The sequence below is a fragment of the Taudactylus pleione genome, unplaced genomic scaffold, assembly GCF_031769625.1.
Source record: "Taudactylus pleione unplaced genomic scaffold, aTauple2 ptg000113l, whole genome shotgun sequence".
In the NCBI taxonomy this organism is placed as follows: Eukaryota; Metazoa; Chordata; class Amphibia; order Anura; family Myobatrachidae; genus Taudactylus; species Taudactylus pleione.
The window spans coordinates 10,602,349-10,627,445 of NW_028284515.1; the positions used below are offsets into that span (position 1 = coordinate 10,602,349).

Sequence of the window (25,097 nt, forward strand, 5' to 3'; positions counted from 1 at the left end):
ATTCATGGCTGAGCTAGTGGCCAGCTGTTCATCATCAGGCTGTCATAGTGATGGGCCTATTTTTATGTGGAGGCCTGGAGCTGTAGTCCCATCTGCCCCATTGTTAATCTGGCCCTGGGTCTATTCCACGTGACGATGTAACCAAACAACATTCCCTTATTACAATGCCATTTCCTACCACTTGCCTGTGATATTATTACACAAGATAATCTGACCTTCACCAAAGGCTCTGTAATTCCTTGAGAATAAATCATCGATGAGTTAGAAGGTTGGAAACTAGACCAATATAACAGTTTGGTTTTAGTTCATATCTCACTTTGTTAAAAACTATTTTGCAATACAGGTTGTGGGAGTTTCTTTATCGGCTGCACTGTCTGAGCTCATTATTATTAGACCTCCCAATATATACCAGACAGTATGATAGCAAAGAAACAACATATTCAAAATCAACAATTGGTCAAAATATGTCTGTAGTCTGTATAAGTATGCTAAAATATAATTCTGGTGCTATAAAAAGTGAAAATGACGTGTCATATCCGTGGCAAACAAAAGACTTCTAGAGAGGGATCAAATGCTTGACTTTAAAGCAAGTGTGGCCAGTCCATGAAGAGGGCATAATCGGCACTTATCCAGCTATAATATATGTCATACGAAGTACAGTATACAGTACTGTACAGTATAATAATTCTGACATATACAGGACCAGCGATCACAGTATGCCATTATATGCGGCAGTGGGGACATCCTGTCTGAGCTAAATGTTTTTTATATGGACTCTTGAGGGCTAACATTACATCAGACCAGGAGGTGATGGGCCATCGCCTGGTCCTCTGGCCAAAAGGCCGATTGCTACAAGCTCAAGGTACAGCATTGCCCCGAGCAGGCACTAGTGAATGGGAACACCAATGCACTCAGTAAGGCACTTTGCACAGCACCTTTTTTTGGAAACATTTTATTTGTTTGCTCTGGCCTTCTGGCAGAGCAGGAGATGTCTTATATATACCACCCATAAGGATGGGTCCTTTGGGCACTTATTTATTCAATTATTCTACATTTTTGCACTTACCCCACTTTTCGTGTGGGAGCTGAAGATCTGGTTCCCCGAGGGAAGCCTTGACGGAATTTGTGGAGGAAGGGGCCTAGGTAAGCTTTGTGATGGAGGTGGGCCTGAAGAACCTTGCCCCCTAAGAATCCTTATGGCGCCGCTAGTCAGAGCTGTCAAGGAGTCCACCTAGCTTCTCTGAATTGAGGTCTAAGACCTCTATATTCCGAATGTGCTTTATGGCTCCAGGGAATAGGGTAGAAATGGAGGTAATGAATAGCCGCTGTTTCTCATACTGATGCCGGAAGCCCGAAGGGAGTATATCCTGACAGCAGAAGGGTATGTGCTCTAACCCTCCCCCCCCCCCAACCCTTACCCTCCCTTAGGGGTGCCTAACCCTAACTTCCCCCTAGTGGTGCCTAACCCTAAGTACCGCCCCAGGGGGTGCCTAAATGTAGCCCCCACTGCCTGCACCCTAAACCTAATCCCCCCTAGCCTAACCCTAATCCCCCCGGGGGTGCCTAACCCGAAGTCCCCCCGGGGGTGCCTAAACCTAACCCCGTCCCCCGCAGCTACTTGCTAACTCTTCCCGGCTTACCTCGTTCAGGATGCCGGGCATCGGGATTTTGGCCAAAGATCGGGATTTGGGGCCAAAGATAGACTTCGGCCTTCCGCCGTCGGGATTCCGATGGCCAGCATTCTGGGCGGTGGTAATTTAACCGCATCCCGAAATGGAGCCATTCTTCTTTTGGAAAGGGTCCAAAAATGCAAGCCCCGAGCACAGCCTGAGCACCACACCTCACGCATAGGTAAAACATTAAAACATATTGTTGGACGACCAGGCAGCAGCATTATATAATTGTCTGTGCTTCGTCTAGTGTATAATTGTGACTATAGTATTATATGTAGTTGGTATGCTGATGTATAAAAAAATAAACAATAGACTTTGCTGTTGGATTGTGTAGTTTTGCAACAAATGTTCCTCCACTGAGTTTTAGCAGCATGTAGCAACTTTTTACATAATTGCAGTTACAGATTCTTTTCCTCTAAAGGTGCCCACACACATACCGATCTGCACACGATCCCACGATGTGTGCGATTTCCCCTGAACTCTCCCCCGGCAGCTCCCCGGCAGCTCCCACACACGATTTGGAGTAAAAAGCATAAGATCTATCGCGCTGCTTAACTTTTTTTTTTTTTCCCCAGTGCATTTTGTCCCAGATTGTCAGATCTGCCCTACTGCACGGCAGATCTGACGATGCGATGTGCGACCAGCGGGGACGCGCATCGCATCGTGATCGTGAGTTAGGACTCACGATGTCCTCACGATTTGGCCATATTTTACACGATCTGTCGTCACGATTCGTCGGAATCGGCCAGATCGTGTAAAATATCGCTATGTGTGTGGGCACCTTCAGTCTGCATTTTACACATTATTTTTATATAGATTTTTAAGAAACAAAAATCTAGAATAAGGGGAGTTTTTAAAAAAATCTAATATCTGATTAAATAATAAGTGAAGTTTGCATATAACTTAATGACGATGGACATTACTGTATTCAGTTTATCAACTAGTTTGTGGGCTGAACTCATTTTCAGGAGAATGCAGCCTATCTAGTAACAGTGAACAAGAACATCATGAATATTGGCCGTGAAGAGCCGAGTGATGTCATCAGCTCCCAAGGAATGTATAGGCTGTATTCTGAAGGCTATGTATTAAGTATACATCTACTGCGTACATGTGGAAAGTGCACTTTACATCATAGCTGCAGACTTTGTGGGACTCACCTTCAGGAGATTCTAGAGTGGGGTCTCAGGGTCATGACACCATTAATCGCATCAACATGACCCTACATCCCGCTGTAATTCATGATATATTACAGCGGGAGGAAAGACCATGATGACACGATTCACAGCTAAACGCGTCATCGCAGAAGTGGACAGGATGTGGGAAGGTTGTCTTCTCGGGAGTCTACCAGACATTCATGGAGAGTAGGCAGCTGTGATTTAAATATGGTCTATGCTCTTCAGTCCCTCCACAAGAAATTTCTCTGTACCTTATGTAAAACTAGTGGGGCTGGTTTCACATACCTGTTATGAAAGCCAGTGTTTATACTTTTTTTTGCATCTTCAATGTATATATGTTATAACGCTCCCATCATAACAACTGCTTAAGCCACTTGAATAAAATATACTGCCATTGTTTATCAAATCTGTAGCTAAACCTCACAACACACTCTGCAGACATGTCTAAGGCTTGGGGTTTGCCAATCAAATATGTACAATGTAGAATGCATGCAAATTGAGCCAGTTCACCTGAGAATTCCTAAATAAAAGTTTTGTCTTCTCATAGTAACTATACAAAGTACATTCCCAATTTAATTGGAATTAAATAACTTCTGTTTGCATCTCATAACAAAAATTGTGTTTGCACAAAAAGCAGAATACGCTCCTTTCTCATCTCCCGTGGGACCCAGCTTGTAAACATATGCAGGCTTTGTTTAATCCCATATTTCACATTTCAGTACTTGGTGCATCACTGAGGCGGCTGAGTGGCGACATCTCTCACATCGTTCTGAGCTTTGGCGCTGTAGGCAGCAGCTGACATTGGCTTCCTTTGATCCCGCAGAGTATGTGCATTCAGCATCTCCAGCAGAAGATCGTATACGGGCACCACGTTTTTGCACTTCATGCTCAGCAGATGCTCCATGCCTTTGTTACTGAAACCAAGAATTTTGACACCAGGGGGTAAATTTACTAAAAGTCGATTTTGGTTCCATTTAAAATTGACCAAAATAGAACCCACAAAATTGACCACATTGTTTCTATTCAAAATAGATAATTTACTAACAGTCTCTTTTGGGTTCCATTCTGATTTCGATGGTTCATTGGTTTCTGTTTGTGATCTATTTACAAAAATCGACCCAAAATTATACAAAAGAATTCCTATTGGCCAAAACATGTCACATGCACTGTATTACCCACAAACACCTTCATCCCAGTGCTAACTTGTATAGCCACAATCTTCTTAAAATCATTTCTATGTCTTTCAAATGCCTGATTTATACAGCCAGAGTTCCCCATATGCTTCTCTCCCATGTTTTTTCCCGTCATACTGAGTTTTCAGACAATTCTACATGATTTAAAATCAAATAGAACTGCTTCTGATGGTTCTATTGATCATGTCGATTTTGGGTCGATCTTCAAATCAACTGCTAGTAACTAAGCTTTTTCGGCAGATGGCTATGGGGAAGTACCGATGGTCTATCTGAAGTTCTATTTGTGTGTGAAGTCGGATTTCTGGGGATTTCGGGGTACATTTACTAAAGTGAGAGGTTTTAGAAGTGGAGATGTTGCCCATAGCAACCAATCAGGTTCTAGCTATTATCTTCTAGAAGGTGCTAGTTAAATGTTAAGTAGAATCTGATTGGTTGCTATGGGCAAAATCTCCACTTCTAAAAACTCTCACTTTAGGAAATATACCCCTTTGAGTCAGGTTTTCCTTTAGTAAATACCTAATTGTGAAAATCATCACCAATTCCCCTACAAAATAGAATGGAACTGAAAATCGACCCTCGGTAATTTCACCCCCAGAATGTTTGATGAATATGGGAAATTCCGTCATTGAACCCTGAAAACATTTTGATTTGCTATGTTACAATGGGTGAGATGTATCAAGCCATATAAAGAGTGGGGAAATAGACAAGGATAAGTTGCCAGTATCAACCAATTAGCTTTACTCATCATTTAATAGACTATACTTGATAAATGCTATCTCAAAGCTGATTGATCTCCACTTCTCCAATGCTTGATATTTATCCCCCTTTAAACCTTAATCTACAACTGTTGTACAGAATATTTATTTCCCTGAAGTGTGCTCAGCGAAGTTATTCCTTTATTAGCCAAAACTGCTGCAAAATCTCGTCATGGAAAAGCTTTTCTCTCCTCAGATAGTTTTATTTTAGACATGTCAGCTTTCAACATGAGAACGCCATAGATTTTATTTCAGAGGCTCTCAAACTCGGTCCTGAGGACCCCACACGGTGCTTGTTTTCCAGGTCACCCAGCAGGTGCACAGGTGTAAGATCAAAGCTTCTGCCACCAGCGCTTCACGTTTCCTCCCCAGTGGTGGGAGCAGCTGGGCACAGGAGATGCCCAGACTCGTAAAACGGAGATATGTATATAAAAGGGGTTGCGTACCAGCGCTCACCTATATGTAACTATCTATGTGGTATATGCCCACAGGCGCAACCTCACGGGTCTATGTCTTGACAGTTATGTCAGTTGAGTTCTCAAATGAATACGGGGGCACATTCTTGGTATATTAAAAATAAGTTTAATGGATTGTACTATGAGGTGGAGACACAGTGCTCCGGTATATCTAGAAAAGTTCCTCATAAAAGTCCCAAATTTTGGTCTGGGTTGTTACTGATGCAAAGAGTAGGCTCCTAGAAGGAGTCCCTTTCCGTACAGTCCCGAATGTCCGTGTACCCTTACTGGACCAATGGTGCAATATTCTTGATTTTTCACACAGTGAGTGGCTTCCTTATACCTTGGTTGCAGGCAGAATAATGAGGCTCCTTTAATATTCATGAAGGCCCCAGACATCAATAAGAAGTGGGTAAGGAACCATATAAAACCGAAAACTGACATACAGACCACATTACCTTTCATGAAACACATAAGAGGATTGAATTACTGCAGTAAGTGTGCAGAATGTAAGACCACGCACAAGAACAGCACACAGACAGTACAACATTTCCACTCACACACACCACCTATCATGTGAAACGAAAGGTGTGGTATACTTACTTAGATGCCAGTGTGGACTGGAATATATAGGTAGGACAATCAGGCCTCTCAAAGTTAGAATATATGAACACTTACGTAACATTAGGATTGGATATGAAAATCATATGTATCAAAACGCTTTAAAGAGGCACACAAATCAGCCCCGTCCGGACTATTCTTCATGGGGAGGGAACCATGCTAACAGACGATAGATTAAATGGATATACACTCACAAAGCCATGACCCCGAGAGGTTTGAACGTAGACTTTAACAATAGCGTGCTGATAAGGTGACACCATCAATCTGCAGAAGATGGAGCCTTGGTCATTACAATTTGGGAGCAAATAGACACTATATTTACAACACCAACGATAGTACACTACATTCCTTTATCCACAGCATGTTGAATATTAGCACATACCCATATGGCCATAAGTCCAACTATTAAAGAAGTTAGAGAAAAATAACACAGTACTTACAATTCACATTATACCATTTGTAAGATCAGATCTTCTGTAGTATGCAGATGCACTTGCTACAGCACCATGCCATAATAAACATAACATCTGGCACACTACGCACATATCATACAGACCACACATAGATCATTTCACTTGCAACCTAGAATATATTATAGATTGTGGATACATATGCCACTTCATAATGCCAGAACAGACATAACATCTGACACAGAAGATACAGATGTCACTACACCATGCCATAATAGTCAGAGTATCTGGCACACAATATACAGATAACACAGATTAAACGCTGTATTCTATATGTAAATAGCACCATCATTGAGACACATAGACATGACAGTGCGAATGTAGCCCTTGTCCACATTATGTAGGATATCACATGTATCCATATGTTTACAGAACATATTACACCTACACCCTGATGCAGTAGTGCACGAATACTAACACATAAGAATCCACTCTCCCATCTTTTCCTACTCTCTGCTTCCCCTTCCCTTCACCCCCACTCTCGTTTTCCCACCCTATCCTATCATTATACCATTAGAGGATCTCACATTATGGACTGATCCATAGCACCAATCCTTGCACACGATTCAGACTACTATGTACTGGGGGTAAACTTACCAATACGATATAGGGTTGCCTTGACTACACAGCACGCATAAGGATATGCAAATGACCATGACGTTTCTCCCATCCCATAGTGCAGAACGAGAACGGGCCCGGAGGAGTGGACAGCGGTGGTCGTCGGCAGGAGCATTGATCAGGTAAGTTGTTTTTTTTCTGTGTGCGTGTGTAAGCCTGTGCACGTGGGTGCACTTTATTATTGGGGGGGTGGCTGCTACTGGGGGCATTGTAGAGGGGGGACTACTACTGGGGACACTGTATAGGGGGGGCCGCTACTGAGGCCACTTTATTGGGGGGACTACTATTGGGGGCAATGCAGTATAGGAGGGACTACTACTGGGGGCAATGCAGCATAGGGGAGATTACTACTGGGGCACTGTATAGGGGGTGGCCGCTACTGGGGGCACTGTATAGGGGGGACTACTACTGGTGGCACTGCATAGGGGAGATTACTACTGGGGGCACTGCATAGGGGGACTACTACTGGGGGCACTACCTGAAATTATGAGAGGAGGGGGGCGCCAGTCCATTACACTGCCAGGGGCGCTCGGATACCTAGATACACCCCTGCCTAGAAGGTTGTCACACATACAGTGTTTAAAAAGGGAGACGTAGGCACTAAGGGCCATGGAGAAAGAGGCACCCTAAAGGAGCCCCATTATTCCGCCTGCAACCAAGGTATAAGGAAGCCACTCACTGTGTGAAAAATCAAGAATATTGCACCATTGGTCCAGTAAGGGTACACGGATATTCGGGACTGTACGGAAAGGGACTCCTTCTAGGAGCCTCCTCTTTGCATCAGTAACAACCCGGACCAAAATTTGGGACTTTCATGATTAACTTTTCTAGATATACCGGAGCACTGTGTCTCCACCTCATAGTACAATCCATTAAACTTACACTTATTTTTAATATACACCAGAGTGTGTTCCCGCATTCATTTGAGATCTCAACTGACATAACCATCAAGACACAGACCCATGAGGTTGCGCCTGTGGGTATATATACCACATAGATAGTTACATATACTGTAGGTGAGCGCAGACACACAACCCCTTATATATACAGGTGTACAGATGTATTCATTGCTCACTGTCACATTTTAAAAGTTCCACTGGTGGAGCTAATTATATATTTCAGCTTGTGTAAATGATTTAGTGGACAGCATAGTGACACGGTGGTTAGCATTACTACCTCACAGTGCTTGGTTCATGGGTTCCACTCTGGCCAGCACCCTATCTGTCTCTGGCCAGCACCCTATCTGTGTGGAGTTTGTATGTTCCCCATGTGTTTGCATTGTTTTTTTCCCACATTCTAAAGACACGCTGATAGGATAGGATTGACTTATGGCAAAATTTACTTTAGTGTGTGATAATAAATATGGATTGTAAGCTGCACTGGGGCTGGAACTCATATGAATAATGAAATATTCTCATAGTATGCAGGCCTTATAGAAATACCTTTTAGTAAATAGAAAATAGCTTTAGTTGTCCTTAGAGTGCCTGCGGGTAGCTACTAAGTAAGCCACTGACAATAAAATAAAATTGATATACAAGTACAGCAGACAGAGCACACCACTGCCCATTTGCACATGTCCAAAGCCAAACCATTGTATATTTTTTATCCCAATAAAACAACAGAAAGCTCCATGATTCACTGGGCAGTATGCAATATGGGAACACCAACATTTACAGAAAATGCCATGGCTGGTGCAATGTCAGTACGGGCCTGCTCTGCAAACAGCAGCATATATCGTTACGGGATGTAGTTCATATCCCTGAGGTCGGAATCCCAACACCAGTCAGAAACCTGGCACTCAGAATGCCGACTGTAAGTATTTGTTACTTACTACTCATAACCTTACATCAGGTACAGCATAATCACAACACTATCCCTAAGTTTGCCAATTGATTTGAAAAAAAAAAAAATTAATTGCAGCAAAAACATGAAAACCTATTTGCTAAGTCGCGGGTCCTAATGGTGGAAGGACTACGGTCACTGTGGTAGGTATCACCTGGAGTTGGATAGAATATTTTAAAAGGATTTGTATTTTTTGTGCCTAATGACTATTTCCCTGGCATATGAATGTAATACGTGCTGTAAATGTTAATTGCTACTCATACCTGGCATGCCTGACATGAGACAGGAGCATCAGCAGGTTAGCCAGCCGTGTTGATTGTTGCCGGAAAGGGATCCCACTCTTGGCAATGACCCAGACCAGGCCGTCAGTGACTGTGTTTAATAGATGGTGCAGCTTTCTGCTGCTTTCTGACTCCTCCTCTGAACTTGCTAGTGGAAACATGCCTGAGGGTTATACATGGGAAAGGCATATAATGAAATATCAGGTCATGGATTCATTTGCATTGTATGTACACAATGGGGGACAAGCAGGGAATCACCTGTTGATGACCCTATTGCTGCATGTGACTAGTAGACTTTGCCTTCTTCACCCAGTTCTGGACCACACTGTACCCATATGTGGGATTAAGTAGGGTCAGAGGCACCGCCATGGTTTTATCCAAGCATATGGATGTTATTAAACTGCTTTATTCAAAATTTGAACAATTGCGAAAGCTCAGCCATTATGTGAAATGGAGATATTGTCCTCATATCTGGATGGGTCTCTTTAATACACTAAAGAGTCAGGCATAGCTCCAGGGGGCATATCGGTGGCGGGTAAGTGGATGTGTGAGGTCGCCCCACTCTGGTGTAGCTAGTACAGTAGAAGAATCACATTTTCTCTCTACACTTGATACTGATGCTAGATCTTCCCATTTGGGGGGAGATGTATTAAGCCTTGGAAAGTGATAAAGTGGAAAGTGATAAAGTACCAACCAATCGGCTGCTAACTGCCACTTTTCAAACACAGCCTGTAAATTCACAGGAGCTGATTGGTTGGTACTTTATCACTTTCCACTTTATCACCTTTCAAGGCTTAATGCATCACCCTTTGGTGGCCACCATCTACAGCTCACTGCCACACATAAGCCTGCCTTAAGCTGCCCACATACAGGCCGTTCTTGACATATATAAAATGGGATTTAGTCGGCATGCCAGCGGTCGGGATGTCGGTGCCGGTAGCAGTTCGGATCCCGGCTTCAGAATCCCGGCTGTTGACGTCTTCATGGTAAGTTAGAGTTTGGCACTAGGGATAGGGATAGGCTGTGGGGGGGAGGGATAGGATTAGGTTGTGGCTGAGGGTTAGGGTTAGGCTGCAGGAAGGGAGGGTCAGGCTGCAGGAAGGGTTAGGGTAAAGGTACTTACCTGCATGCATCGGGATTCTGACTGTCGGGATGCTGCTGTCTGTATTCTGACCGCCGCCATCCCGTACCCAACCCATATAAAACAATTATCTCCAAACTTAGACATAAGCTGAGGGAAGACCATATGTATTATCAAGTTACTCACTGGAATTCAGTAGGATCATAGCCTTCAGGCATAAATATTCTCTGTGTTGCAGCTTTAAATCTCTGAATCTTGAAGTAGTAGCTAGCAGCATGTCAAAGATTTCTAGAATCCCCTCCACACATTTACCTTCATCTCTGTAAATACATAAATGACATTTTATCCATGTGAGTTTATAGAGTATTAAGATGACAACTTCCTAGGGTGTAGGTAACCAACTGGCAGACCATGGTTGGCATCCAGACCCCTGTCCTGAACTGTCCAGACGTAAATAGGGGGGTATTTATCAAAGCTTGAAGAAGGGTAAAACTGTGAGAGATAAAGTACTAACCAATCAGCTTCCAGTTTACATTTTGCAGGCTGTGTTTATAAAATGATAGTTAGGAGCTGATTGGTTGGTAATTTATATTTTACAATTTTATCTCTGTCCCAGCTTTGATAAATACCCCCCCATACTCCGCTCTTCAAGTTCCCATCCAGAGTATGGGTCATGCTATGGAGAGCAGAGCATATTGTCTGGGATCGCAGAGCAGAACTCTCTTTATCACTCCATGGCCCACCCTCTATACAGAGAGAGCAGAGCTGACAGACCTCCTCCGTGCAGGCGCACCCATTTCACCTGCCAATCTGAGTGGAGAGCAGAGCCAGCTGCACATTGGGGCTGATGCATGGCTGGAAGTGAAACTGGCATGGATTTCTGTCTGGGGCAGTAGGTGGGACATTACTGACCCAGCAAAATAGAGTAACTGACCTGTAAATGATTAAAGACATCCACAAAACATGACGTGTTGGGTGTACCTGAAGACTGGAGTCCCAGTCCTCATGGCACTGTAACGGGATATCAATGCTTAAGCAGAGGTGACTTCATTAAAACCTCAGTCAGTTTGATTATACCATCTGTGAACAAGCATAGATATCCTTAAAACCTGGACTGTAAGGGTGCTTTTGAGGACCCAGGTTTGGGAAAGCTGGTACTAAGTGATGCACTCTATCAAGTTTGCTTGAGAATTCATTTACATATTAGAAAAGACGTAAAAATGTTGCCTATTACCAGCTATTCTAGCAAATGTTTTATTTAGTTTTTCCATAATTATTCATATTTGATGTTTTCTGAATTTCATTGTTTCATTTGCTTTATTATCTAGCAATTGTGACATTATAGACATGATTACAGCAAGACAGCCACTATATTTAAAGTGACAATTTATGTCTTGATAAAAGAGGTTAAAGTCCTCCGAAACGTTGACATACACATGGAGTGTTGATGATTCACTTCTTCGTTTATATCTGTGGTGCCTTTCAAACTTTGCCATAGATATTTATACAGTCCCAGGACTGCTGGAAAGAGCACCCAGTATTTACCATTACAATAGGAGTGCCAGGCAAAAGATTGTGTATATATATATATATATATATATATATACAGTCAGGTGCATAAATATTGGTACATTGACAGAATTTTCATATTTTGTCCTCTATTCACCACCACAATGGCTTTGAAATGAAACAAACAAGATGTGCTTTAACTGCAGACTTTGTTTTAATTTGAGGGTAATTACATCCAAATCAGGTGAACGGTGTAGGAATTACAGCGGTTTCTATATGTGCCTCCCACTTTTTAAGGGGCCAAAAGTAATGGGACAAACTAAACAATCCTAAATCTAACTTTCACTTTTTAATACTTTGTTGCAAATCCTTTGCAGGCAATTACAGCCTGAAGTCTGGAACGCATAGACATCACCAGACGCTGGGTTTCATCCCTGGTGATGCTCTGCCAGGCCTCTACTGCAAATGTCTTCAGTACCTGCTTGTTTTGGGGGCATTTTCCCTTCAGTTTTGTCTTCATCAAATGAAATGCATGCTCAATCGGATTCAGGTCAGGGGATTGACTTGGCCATTGCATAACATTCCACTTTTTAACCTTAAAAAACTCTTTGGTTGCTTTTGCAGTATGCTTCGGGTCATTGTCCATCTGCACTGTGAAGCGCTTTCCAATGAGTTCTGAAGCATTTGACTGAATATGAGCATATAATATTGCCTGAACCACTTCAGAATTCATTCTGCTGCTTTTGTCAGCAGTCACATCATCAATGCATACAAGGGAACCAGTTCCATTGGCAGCCATATATGCCCACGCCATGACACTACCACCACCACCATGCTTCACTGATGAGGTGGTATGTTTTGGATCATGAGCAGTTCCTTTCCTTCTCCATACTCTTCTCTTCCCATCACTCTGGTACAAGTTGATCTTTGTCTCATCTGTCCATAGGATGTTGTTCCAGAACTGTAATGGCTTTTTTAGATGTTGTTTGGCAAACTCTAATCTGGTCTTCCTGTTTTTGTTGCTCACCAATGGTTTACATCTTGTGGTGAACCCTCTATATTCACTCTTGTGAAGTCTTCTCTTGATTGTTGACTTTGACACATATACACCTACCTCCTGGAGAGTGTTCTTGATTTGGCCAACTGTTGTGAAGGGTTTTTTCTTCACCAGGGAAATAATTCTTCTGTCATCCACCACAGTTGTTTTCCGTAGTCTTCCGGGTCTTTTGATGTTGCTGAGCTCTCCGGTGCGTTTTTTCTTTTTAAGAATGTTCCAAACAGTTGATTTGGCCACACCTAATGTTTTTGCTATCTCTCTGATGGGTTTGTTTTGATTTTTCAGCCTAATGATGGCTTGCTTCACTGATAGTGACAGCTCTTTGGATCTCATATTGAGAGTCGACAGCAACTGATTCCAAATGCAAATGTCACACCTAGAATCAACTCCAGACCTTTTACCTGCTTAATTGATAATGAAATAACGAGGGAATAGCCCACACCTGTCCATGAAATAGCTTTTGAGTTGATAGTCCCATTACTTTTGGCCCCTTAAAAAGAGGGAGGCACATATAGAAACCGTTGTAATTCCTACATCGTTCACCTGATTTGGATGTAATTACCCTCAAATTAAATCTGAAAGTCTGTAGTTAAAGCACATCTTGTTTGTTTCATTTCAAAGCCATTGTGGTGGTGAATAGAGGCCAAAGTATGAAAATTCTGTCAATGTCCCAATATTTATGCACCTGACTATATATATATATATATATATATATATATATTTAAATTTTTATTTGCGTTAACAAATTAATATTACAAAGGCATTCAAATATTAGATACAAATAAATACAAAAATATGGATGAAAGTTACATTGAAAATAAACAAAACAAAGTCATCAGAGTGTGGGAAAGTCCTTTAAGGGAACCTTTTGGGGACACCAATAACAAATAATAGATGACAAAAATTCGCAGTTAGTTACAGCTTCAGGATGCTCTTTGTATTGCATCAATATGCATTGTAAGTTTGTTGAATTCTTTCATCTGTAACAGCTATTTTATATTACATTTAAATATCAGAAATTTACAATTCATTTTAAGTTAAAACCAACCTGGCCACTTAAAATGCAGTGACTATCTCGTTGAAATCGTGCTGGTGCCTGCAAATCGCGGGCTATTATATTTCTTCCCTATTATATTAAGATATACAGGGAGAGATGTACTAAGCTCTGGAAAGTGATACAGTGGAGAGTGATAAACTACCAACCACTCAGCTCCTAACTGTCATGTTACAGGTTGTGTTTGAAAAATGACAGTTAGGAGCTGATTGGTTGGTAGTTTATCACTCTCCAATTTATCACGTTCAAGAGTACATCCTGCCCACAATCTTTTTAAATAAATAAATCTTGTAACACCCACTGTTGCCTGTATTGGGATCATTACATTTCTAATACTCATTTTCGACAAATATTAACTTCCAAAGCTTGGTGAGCAAGAACTGTATCTAGCTGGCAGCAAAGGAGAAATTTATTGTGCAGTTGGCCAATACTGAAAAATAAGGACAGTTACAAAAAATGTTAAGGGCTGCCGTGAAGGTGCAGCCAAGCCCCCATGGTGACAAGACCATGCCCCTTTCAGCAAGTATATAAAGAGGGCCCCCCATAATGACAGTGGAGAATGTCCACAACTACATATGCTTGGCCACACCCCCTAATATCAGGAGAGCTCTCAGCAGCCCTAGATTTATAGCTTACTGTATATACTAGTAACAGGAATAGCTTGTAACACGCACTCATGCACACACAAGCATTACACCTTAAACCCTCAGGTGTTATAAGTTATTTTCCCTGGTTAACATCATAGCTTTGTAAAGTGGCTGTTTTCCAAAAGAGATAATGATGTATGTTAACAGTGGCCTTCTAAATACAAATCAGTATGTCTGTAGCAATATAGCTGCATTAGGAAAGTTAGGAAGAGGGAAGAACAGATAGTGTACCTGACTGTAGAGAAGAAAAAGGACTTAATAAAATGTTCTCATCTACAGCTGCTATCAAAGATAGGTGTGTGCCAAACCCTATAGCAACAACAAACATGTAAGGAAAAATATAGACAGCACTTGTAATATCGTATATCTATATAAACACGTTAATATTGTATACCAAGATAGAATACTATAAAATGAAACAAAATAAAATAAATATTTGTGTACCGACCATTATTACCACTTTACAATCAATATTAAAACATATTAAAAGACATTCATCAGAGACTGTTGACGGCTTTTCCTAATTAAAAATCACATGGATGTGTTTGGTAATACACTCCCTCATGACACTTTGTGACTTTTCAGCTTTAGAAGTTTAATTAGTCCAGAGCTTCGTTATTATTAGCATATATCAGATGTAATACCCATAGCTTTCAGCTGTAGTTAGGAGTGTGGAAAACAATGCAAAGCAGATAGTCTTCTTCTGAGGCAGCCGCTGACTATTCAGAGAGGCGGAGAAACGCGTAAAGGATTGTGAGTTGTTTGACCAGCTGTATATACCAATTTTTTTGTCTCCTGAGAAAGCTGTGAGTACGAAATTCAGTAGGAGGCAGAGAACTAATATTGTGGTTATATTGAACTCACGGAGAGGATGAGCTCTTGATTGTTTGAATGTTATATGGCCGCCTAATTGTGCATGCATGCTTTAAGAAATCTTACTAATGCTACAACTTGCTGGCAAAGACTAAAAACTATCTGCATTAACAAAATAAAAGCTTTTTAGCTACACTCTCTGCAAAACAATATTTCCTTCTCTCCACTTTATAAAAATACTATCTGCTTTTTCCTGTGTCATCCCAACAGTAAAGCATCCTGATACCATTCATGTGTGGGATTGCTTCTCCGCTAAGGGAGTGGGCTCACTCACAATTTTGCCTAAGAACACAGTCATGAATAAAGAATGGTACCAAAACATCCTCCAAGAGCAACTTCTCCCAACCATCCAAGAATAGTTTGGTGAGAACAATGCCTTTTCCAGCATGATGGAGCACCTTGCCATAAGGCAAAAGTGATAACTAAGTGGCTTGGGAAACAAAACATCGACATTTTGTGTCCATGGCCAGGAAACTCCCCAGACCTTAATCCCATTGAATACTTGTGGTCAATCCTCAAGAGGCGGGTGGACAAACAAAAACCCACAAATTGTGACAAACTCCAAGCATTGATTAGGCAAGAATGGGCGGCCATCAGTCAGTGTGACCCAGGATATGATTGCCAGCATGCCAGGGGGAATAACCGAGGTCTTGACAAAAAAGGGTCAACACTGCAAATATTGACTCTTTGCATAAACTGTAATTGTCAATTAAAGCCTTTGACACTTATGAAATTCTTGTAATTGTACTTCAGTATACCACAGTAACATCTGACAAAAAGGTCTACAAACGCTGAAGCAGCAAACTTTGTGAAAACCAATACTTGTGTCATTTTTTTTCCAAAATATTGGGGAATGTGGTTTATTACAGTTCATCTTTATTATTAATATATTTGACTTATATGGCGCCAAAAGGTTACATAGTACTGTACCTGGGTGATTATGTTGACATGTCGACACATTCACAATGTCGACATTCTGCATGGACCTGAGGGTTAGGGTTAGGCTGCGGCAGGGGAGGTTAGGGTTAGGTACTAGGGGGAAGGTCAGTGTTAGTGATACTCACTGCTGGAACCGATGCAGGATCAGGAGGAAGTCTCCATCAGCTGACTGCTGAAATCGGAGGGCACCGCTGGAGCTGCCGGACCTGCCGACCTAGGTTAGTCTAGACCACTAGAAACATTTTATCGACATTCTAATCATGTCGACATTTCACCAGTGTATACATGATGAATGTCTACGTGGTCAGTGGCAACACCCCAAACATGTTGTAGTGAAGCATGACAATAAAATATACTGAACCCTAATCAGATTACATCATTCCATAGAGACCACAGAGAGAGAGCTGAATGATATGCGCAATACAAAGGGCCAAATGTAATAGGGTGAGAGTTTAGAAAAGTGAGAGTTTCTGACACTTTTTAAACTTTGCCAATGTAATAAAGTCCAAAAACAAAGTAACAGAGCGAACTTGCATGTTTTTTTAGACTTGAAAATCTCATTCAGCTGTTTTCCCGTTTTGAAGATAAAACTCAACCAATGTGAGAGTTTACTGCTAAACTCTCACATTTTCTAAACTCTCACCCTATTACATTTGGCCCAAAGTCTCAGAACTAGAGAATTAACCTTTTGAATAACAAGGCACCAACATAACAACACATTTCGAGGCATTTATGAAAATTGGTGCAAAGGAAACCTAGTTAAAAAGCAGTGACGTGTGGTGAGGTAAATGGCCGGGCAGGCACTGGCTGGTATCAGATCCAGATTTACAGATACATATATGAACCCGAGGGTTCATGTGGGCGTTATATAAGGGTGAAGCAGTATATAGTACTGGAAATTTGGTGTGTTTTGATCAGGGATGTGCGGAAAAGGTAGACAGGGGAGGCAGTGCCTCACCTGCCAAACACTTTTTACTTCAGAGTTTTGACTATAAAAATGATTTGAATAATACAAAGAAGATATTTATAATATTTTCTTTAATTTTTTCTTATAATTTTTATAGTTAAAACTTTGGAGTGTACCTAAGTATGACAGGAAAGGCTAAGCATCACCTGATCGCACATCACTGTTAAAAAGGTACGGGTGGAGTCTTCCATATCCAAAATGCTTTGGACATGGGGTACACACAGCCTGCAGGTAATTTTATACAATATGTTCAATAATTTTGTGGCTCAAACAAAGTTTGTGTACATACATGAAATTAATTTGTGTGTCATATACACCTTATACACAGAGCCTATATGTAATTTTATACAATATTTTTAATAATTTGTGCCTTAGACGTTTGTGTGCATTGAAACATCAAAAATCAAAGGGTTCATTATCTTAGTCATGCCAAAACAATTCTGTATTTCGAAATATTCCGTATTTTGGAATATTTGGATATGGGAGACTCAACCTGAACTGTAATAAGAGATGTGCACGGACCACGTGTTTTGGTTTTGGAAAAATTACCCTCAAATGTTTTGGTTTGATATTGGTTTGGGATTTCTTTAAAAATGGATAAAAACAGCTAAAATCATGTAACTTGGGCTGTTTTTGTTCCTATAGTATTATCATCAATAACATTCATTTCCAGTCACATTTTGAAAACCTCACAGCACCTGAAATCACAAAAGATGGACTGAAATGCAATGCAAAATACACAAGATCTGGTTTTCAGATCTGATTTCCAAACTTGTCGAGAAGACACGAGTCGGGACCCCAAAGTGATGTGAGCCGGCACTCGTTCGACTGGCAACCCCAAAGTTCGGGAGTGTTCAGCTTTCAGCTGAACCGAATCGCTCATCTCTAAGTAACCCATAGCATAAAGACATTTATTTCATTTCCCAACTGTACATGAAAAATGACCAATGGAATTTTATTTGTTGGTAGATATAGCATCTTACACAGTTACCTGTATATTCTACTCTGTCCCTTTGTTTTAATCTTGAGCTTTAACTTTGGAATAATTCCAGAATTTTTAAGAAAGGTTTATACAAAAACATCATGATAAAATCAATAAACATGCACCATTGTTTCCCAAATGTTCCCTTTTTATGCAGATGACTTAATAAATATTTACTGAAATAACAGCTGCTAAATCCGTATTGACCTGCTTGTTAACACAACACCGAAAATGAAGAATATTTTACATAATTCCCAATCACAGGAGGGTTCACAGAAGGAAACTGTTGTATAACTAAAAAGACAAATAAATATTCATTTGCAAGTCATTCAAGGGAAATCGCAATATATTCTAAAATTCAGATATAGATGCGGCATATTAGGAGCAAATTAAGAAATAATGAGCTGACTTGTACAAGCTCTTATTGTTGTTCAACAATGTTTGAAGATTTTGTTATTGTGACACTGAGCTCAGGGCATCACCAGATGGATTAAAGAAGACAGGCACAACATATATTTTTAAGAGATATGTTCTTTTAGGTAGATGGTGGTAGAGATTAAAGCAATGCTGTATTAAAAAAAAACAAGCAAACAACAAAATGACTTAATTAGATTTTTGAGAGATAAACAACTGTAAATGCATTAAAATAAATATCACATCTTGCAGGGACATAAACCTAAATATAAGAAATGTCTGTCTTCCCTGTAAGATTATGGGGCCTATTTATCAAGCCCTTGGGAAATCAAGCTGAAACAACAGTTTCTTCATGAGTACCACTTAATTAAGTAACAAGGCTATTTATTAAACATCTAACACGGGAGATATTGCAGATATCTCCTGTGTTCTGGTAAGTAACGGAACGCACTGCATTCTCCATACAATGTATGGGGATGTTGTAGCTATGCTATTTATCAAGCTCCGAAAACTACAATCTCAGTGTTGTTACATGTAAATTAAAATATAATGAATGGAATGACATGGAGTTACATCAACCGAGCCAGTAATACACAACCCAGCACATGGTCAACACCCTTTTGACATGAAACATGTCCACACAGGACTAAATATAACGGCACAGTGGGCAGCATTGCTACCTCACAGAAATGTCTCATGAATTTGATCCAAATAGGTCCCTATCTGTATGGAGTGTGTATGTTCATTGGTGGGTTTCCTCCAACATTCCAAAATCATACTTGTAGGCTACTGGCTTCTAACATAAAAATTAACCGTATTGTGTTAGTTACCATGTGATATATATAGATTGTAACCTCCACTGGGACAGGGGCTGATGTGAATGGCTAAATATTCTCTGTACAGCGCTATATGAAAACCTGTTAATAAATAAGCAATCACCATATTCTTACCTTGTTTAATAACGATCCTCATGTAATTCTGCCTTACATAAATATATGTAAACATAAAGAAAAAATTTACTACCTGGCAGAATACAATAAGTATTATGAATAGATGCTGGCACAGTATGTTATGCTGTTATTTTAGGATGCATGGGTATGAAGTCCAGTCCTGACTTCCATTGATGAGTCCTTAGCTTGTGCCACTCAGGCCAATTTTATTAATTAACATGGATGCCACAGTTTAAGCAAAGGAATTGGCTCTCTAATATTCACTCAAATAAGTGCTATTATTTTCTAGTGTCTTTGTAAATATAATGGTAAGATCTTGACTTGAATAAAGACAGAATTAATAGGGAATCAGAATCAGGAGGTGTATTGCAAAGAGTATTCTTCGCCAGCCATCTGTGGGAGCACTTAATAAACACATCAGAGACTTGGAAGGATATGACATTGGGAGAGAGTCTGAGATACCGATTCCCATAAATGAGGTGAAGCACAGGAGAAGTCTTGAGGTGTGAGTGACGTTTTACCTACAGTCTACGTTTCATGAAAGAAAATAAAGAACATTGTAACACCCAGACATCAATGTAGAGCCATCAGAGAAATAATGAAATTGTGGAGAGTCTTAAGTACTGAGGAGAAGTCTCATCATTAGCACCATTAAAGAAATAGTGATATTTATAGGGCATATACAAGAAAAAAAAAGCTTGTCAGCACTGGAGAGACATTAAGAAATGTTCCTCGTTCTAGGGTTCTTGACGCCTATAAGGAGCCATCAATGCTTCACACCTTCCTAATTGTACTGCCTGGTGAGAAATGATGTACTGACTCATTCTCTTTTAGAATCAGAAGTGGACATGTTGAATAACTTCTGGAAACTTACTAACACGCTATAACAATGTATCCCACTCATTGTATCCTTCTCCATAGGGAAAGTATATACATACTGGTTTAGCCCAGAAAATGGCTGCATACACTGTGTGCAGGGCAAATTACACGTGTCTCTGACGTAACAGGCTATGTACCAGGAGCCGTCCTCTTTATATTCTGAACTACAACTCCATTGCATTAATTTCCACTGGGAGTGATTAGAATCAGGGTTTAGCAAGTTTAACAACTCACCTGTCAAGAGAAAGATCTGGGGCAAAAATCAGCTTTCCGGGCTGATCGATAGATCTCCACATCAGTCCCATCATCAATACCTCCAGCCAGCAGCTTTCCAGCAGGCGAACTTGATCATATAGACTCAAATCAACAAATCCTATAAAAAAAAAAATATATAATGTATGCAAAATATCCCTCCCATGTGCATGTATACTGTATATCTATTGGTGGACTGTGTGGTCTATGTACTAAGTCTTGGATGGCGATAAAGTACCAACCAGCTTCTAGCTGTCAGTTTTCAAACACAACAGCCTTTGATATGACAGTTAGGAGCTGATGGGCTGGCATTTTATCTCTGTTCACATTATCTCCATCCAAGGCTTAGGAATGAGACCCCTGTGTCTTGTGTGTTGTCCTACTAAGTATGACCGGAACTGAGCACACACAGGTGATGCAGCATCATACACATATCAGGGAGATCTATACTTGCAACTGAAAAGGTGTAACTGGCCGGTGACGTAGGCAAAGTTCAGCGAGGGTGTTCCTATAGAACTACATGCTGTGCAGAGCTGTGCACAAGCATAAATGCGCCTGTATGAGTCATCTTTTAAATTGGTTTGGACTATGGCAGGGGCGCACATATTTTGGGGACTTGTAGCCAACAATGCGTACAGATAGGGGATGGGCTGCGGGCACACAACAAGATGCTTACAGGGGTGCATTACTTTCCGTGTTTGCAATGCAGGAGCACATACGTCCAGTTCTATCCAACTCTGCATCAGGCCTAGGGCTGCTGAAAGCTCTGCCGGGCCCAGGTACAGGGAGGGGGCATGGCCAACCGGGGAGATGTGGCCAGGCTCCCTCCCTACAAAAAAAAACAGTTGGGGGCGCAATCGCTCTCCACTCCCGCATATAAAGCAGGTTGAAAGAGAACAGGATGCTGCAGCCTCTCTCCCTGGCCCAGCACACAGTGTGACAGCAGCCTCTCTCCCTGGCCCTGCACACAGTGTGACAGCAGCCTCTCTCCCTGGCCCAGCACACAGTGTGACAGCAGCCTCTCTCCCTGGCCCAGCACACAGTGTGACAGCAGCCTCTCTCCCTGGCCCTGCACACAGTGTGACAGCAGCCTCTCTCCCTGGCCCAGCACACAGTGTGACAGCAGCCTCTCTCCCTGGCCCAGCACACAGTGTGACAGCAGCCTCTCTCCCTGGCCCAGCACACAGTGTGACAGCAGCCTCTCTCCCTGGCCCAGCACACAGTGTGACAGCAGCCTCTCTCCCTGGTCCAGCACACAGTGTGACAGCAGCCTCTCTCCCTGGCCCAGCACACAGTGTGACAGCAGCCTCTCTCCCTGGCCCAGCACACAGTGTGACAGCAGCCTCTCTCCCTGGCCCAGCACACAGTGTGACAGCAGCCTCTCTCCCTGGCCCAGCACACAGTGTGACAGCAGCCTCTCTCCCTGGCCCAGCACACAGTGTGACAGCAGCCTCTCTCCCAGGCCCAGCACACAGTGTGACAGCAGCCTCCCTCCCTGGCCCAGCACACAGTGTGACAGCAGCCTCTCTCCCTGGCACAGCACACAGTGTGACAGCAGCCTCTCTCCCTGGCCCAGCACACAGTGTGACAGCAGCGCATGTGCTGGGCTGGGGAGAGAGGCTGCTGCAGCAGCAGTCAGTCCTCTCCCTGCCAAAACTTAAGTAACGCGGAGAGCGAGCAGCAGTTCCTGGACCCCTCCTATAGGCCCAGGCCTGGGTGAATAGTACCTGCTCCACAACCTCTCGGCGCCCCTGATCAGGCCCATAAAATCTAATTTCTGCATATTTCCATTATAAGATTAACTGTTACTATTCTCTAATGTACAGGGAATTAATAGCGATAGAATAGTGCTACTTAGGTTCTGAGACTCATGCAAATTGGAGGGTAGCAGCGGAAGCCTGATTTACCACCTTATGCTAATGCAGGTGTCCATTCCATGAATGCGGGGGATTGTGCATTGACTTTACGCCAGTCATCATTAGTCATACTTGCCTACTCTACCGGAAAGGCAGGAAGGCTCCCAAAACTTGAGTTGCGCTCCTGGCCACACCGAAGAGTGGGCCACTCTCCCACACCCCTCTCTAGTCGCCCGTGTCCCCTCCTCCACCCACTCGCACTCCTCCTAGGCAGGCAACCACTTTCAGAGCACAAGTGGGCTGTCCGTGGAGGGCCGATGATGTAATTTTCACTGAGTTGCGTCATCATAGCCCCGACCCCGCTATACAATATCTGTTTTCTCGGCACTGTATAGCACAGCCCACCTTACCCACGGTAAGTTTTAGGGTGAGGGTTAGGGTCAGGCACTAGGGGAAGGGTTGGGGTTAGGCTGTGGGATGGTTGGGGTTAGGCTGCAGGGGGTTGAGGGCTAGGCTGCGGGAGGGGAGGGTTAGGGTTAGGCTGCGGGAGGGGAGGGTTAGGCTGCCGGAAAGGTGGGTTAGGGGGAGGGTTAGGCTTAGTATACTTACATACTTGTGTTGGGATTCTGACTGCAGGGATCTCATACCCAACCCAAACAAAAACATACTATTTTACTGTATATAAGTAATTTTGATACTTAGCACAGTTTTCAGCACAAACATACAACTATCCTCTAGTTCATACCTGGGATCTTCTTGGCCCATGCTATCATGTGGACCAGTTCCTTGTCGGCCAGCTTTGTTAATGACATCATCATGGATGCTTCAGTGAAAGGCTTACAGGGACTGTTCATTAATAAAACATTTGGTGGTTCGGCTTCAATTAATGATAAAACAAATTGTTCAGGCCCCATGGCGCTTGGGAGAACCTCTTTCACTCGTCCGATAGTTTCAATGATCTTTTTGTTTTTTCCAAGACAGTGCATCTGATCCTCTGAGTGGCGCCGGTGACGTATGATGCGGTACCCACAACGTTCACGCCTCGTTCCTGAAAACAACTGGAACTTAGAATAGTTTTAATGACAATAACAAAATCAACAAACAAAAAACTTGTTGTTACCATGTCACCTGGACAACGGAAATGTAAGAGATGTGGGCATTGGATACAGTTAATTTCCACTCAACTTCATCTGAGGAAAAGTGGCCTGACCTTTTAGTAAATATGAAAAGAAACCCTATCCAGGTGCGTATTAGGAGCTGAGGTGGGCCTGTGTACAATAGGCAACCCCATAACTGTTCCTGCTGGCACCATCTTTTCGATGATATACAGGGTAGCCAATGCTCTATTCAGAGCCATCTTTAGCTTGATCTAACAATCAAAATGTCACCATATGTTATAGGGAGACTAATTAACCCATGAAAAGCTAGATTCTGCAAAAAAAAAATAATTCCAAAAAGTTTCTGATAGGGGGAATAAATTGTTGTACAATTTGAAAACAGTGTCAAAATGGACAAATGCTCTGTTGTCATTAGTGTAACACAATAAAGGTAATCGTTCATTACAGTTTAGTCTTGTTATTTAACTGTCTGTCCCTAGGGAAGGGGGGTTGGGGGGCACACAGACAGCCACAGTGGTGAATTGGTTGGTCATGAGTGCTGAGTGTGCTAATATCCCATAGCAGCGGTGGATACTAAATCACCAGAGCAATTCAACATTGCGGGGAAAGCTGATCCATAAATCAGCTGTCCCTGCTATCTTTATCACTGCTACTTCCGTAGCACTGAATCTTGGGCTCGGTATGTATTACCTGACAGTGCATGCCCGGCAGGGGTGAAGATCCCGACTGCTGCTAAAGGTAAGTAACTGTAATCTCCCCCCCCAACTCTGACCCTCCCTTAGCGGTGCCTAACCTTAACCTCCCCCCCAGTACCTAACCCTAATCCCCCCTCTAAGTGCCTAAACATAACCCACCATTCCCTGTTGCCTAAACCTAAGTCTCCCGGGGGGGGTGCCTAACTCTAACCCCCTCTTTCCCTAGCCTGAACCTAACCCTCCCGGGGGGGGGTGCCTAACCATAATTCCCTCCCGGGAGCCCTAAACCTAACCGCCCCCCCACGCATTTGTCCGTGCCCGGCTTACCTTCGATCGGGATGCCGGCGTAGTGCTCCTGGCATAGGTAAAATGACAGTCGTTGGGATTTCGATGTGTGTCATATGTACCTTCCCGGGATTAGACAGTCAGGAAGCCGGCGGTCGGGATTGCATCTGTCGGCTTCCCGACTGCTTCCCCTGAAACTTAGCACTGCCAAGTCTGACTCTACAGTGTTAGTGCGCATAAGTGAACTCGGGTTCACGCATGAAGCTCCCGATGTCCTGTGGAGGGAGTCAAACAGGGCCAGTGGTATCCGAAAGGATCTCTTTTCACAACCCGGTTCTCCATCCCATAAACTGGACTGGGGGTCTCGGGAACATATGCTGTCTGAAGATGGCATAGGTTCCCACTATCAAATTTGAAAAATGTAGTATTTTCAGCTTGATGAGTTTAGGTCACCTA

At 42.4% G+C, this 25,097-nt stretch overlaps 1 protein-coding gene across 1 annotated transcript in view; it reads right to left on the bottom strand.

The window, feature by feature from the left end:
- Window positions 1–3,497: 3,497 nt before the first annotated feature.
- The window catches only part of ESR2 (estrogen receptor 2), a 77,987-nt gene continuing 56,387 nt past the window's right edge, over window positions 3,498–25,097 (bottom strand). Inside the window, exons 4-8 of the mRNA XM_088471323.1 lie at window positions 23,289–23,591; window positions 20,670–20,808; window positions 10,351–10,484; window positions 9,066–9,246; window positions 3,498–3,762 (exon numbers count right to left, since the gene is read on the bottom strand). Of these exons, the coding sequence (XP_088327449.1) occupies window positions 3,579–3,762; window positions 9,066–9,246; window positions 10,351–10,484; window positions 20,670–20,808; window positions 23,289–23,591 (941 nt within the window). The 3' untranslated portion in view covers window positions 3,498–3,578. The remainder of the gene's footprint in view (window positions 3,763–9,065; window positions 9,247–10,350; window positions 10,485–20,669; window positions 20,809–23,288; window positions 23,592–25,097) is intronic.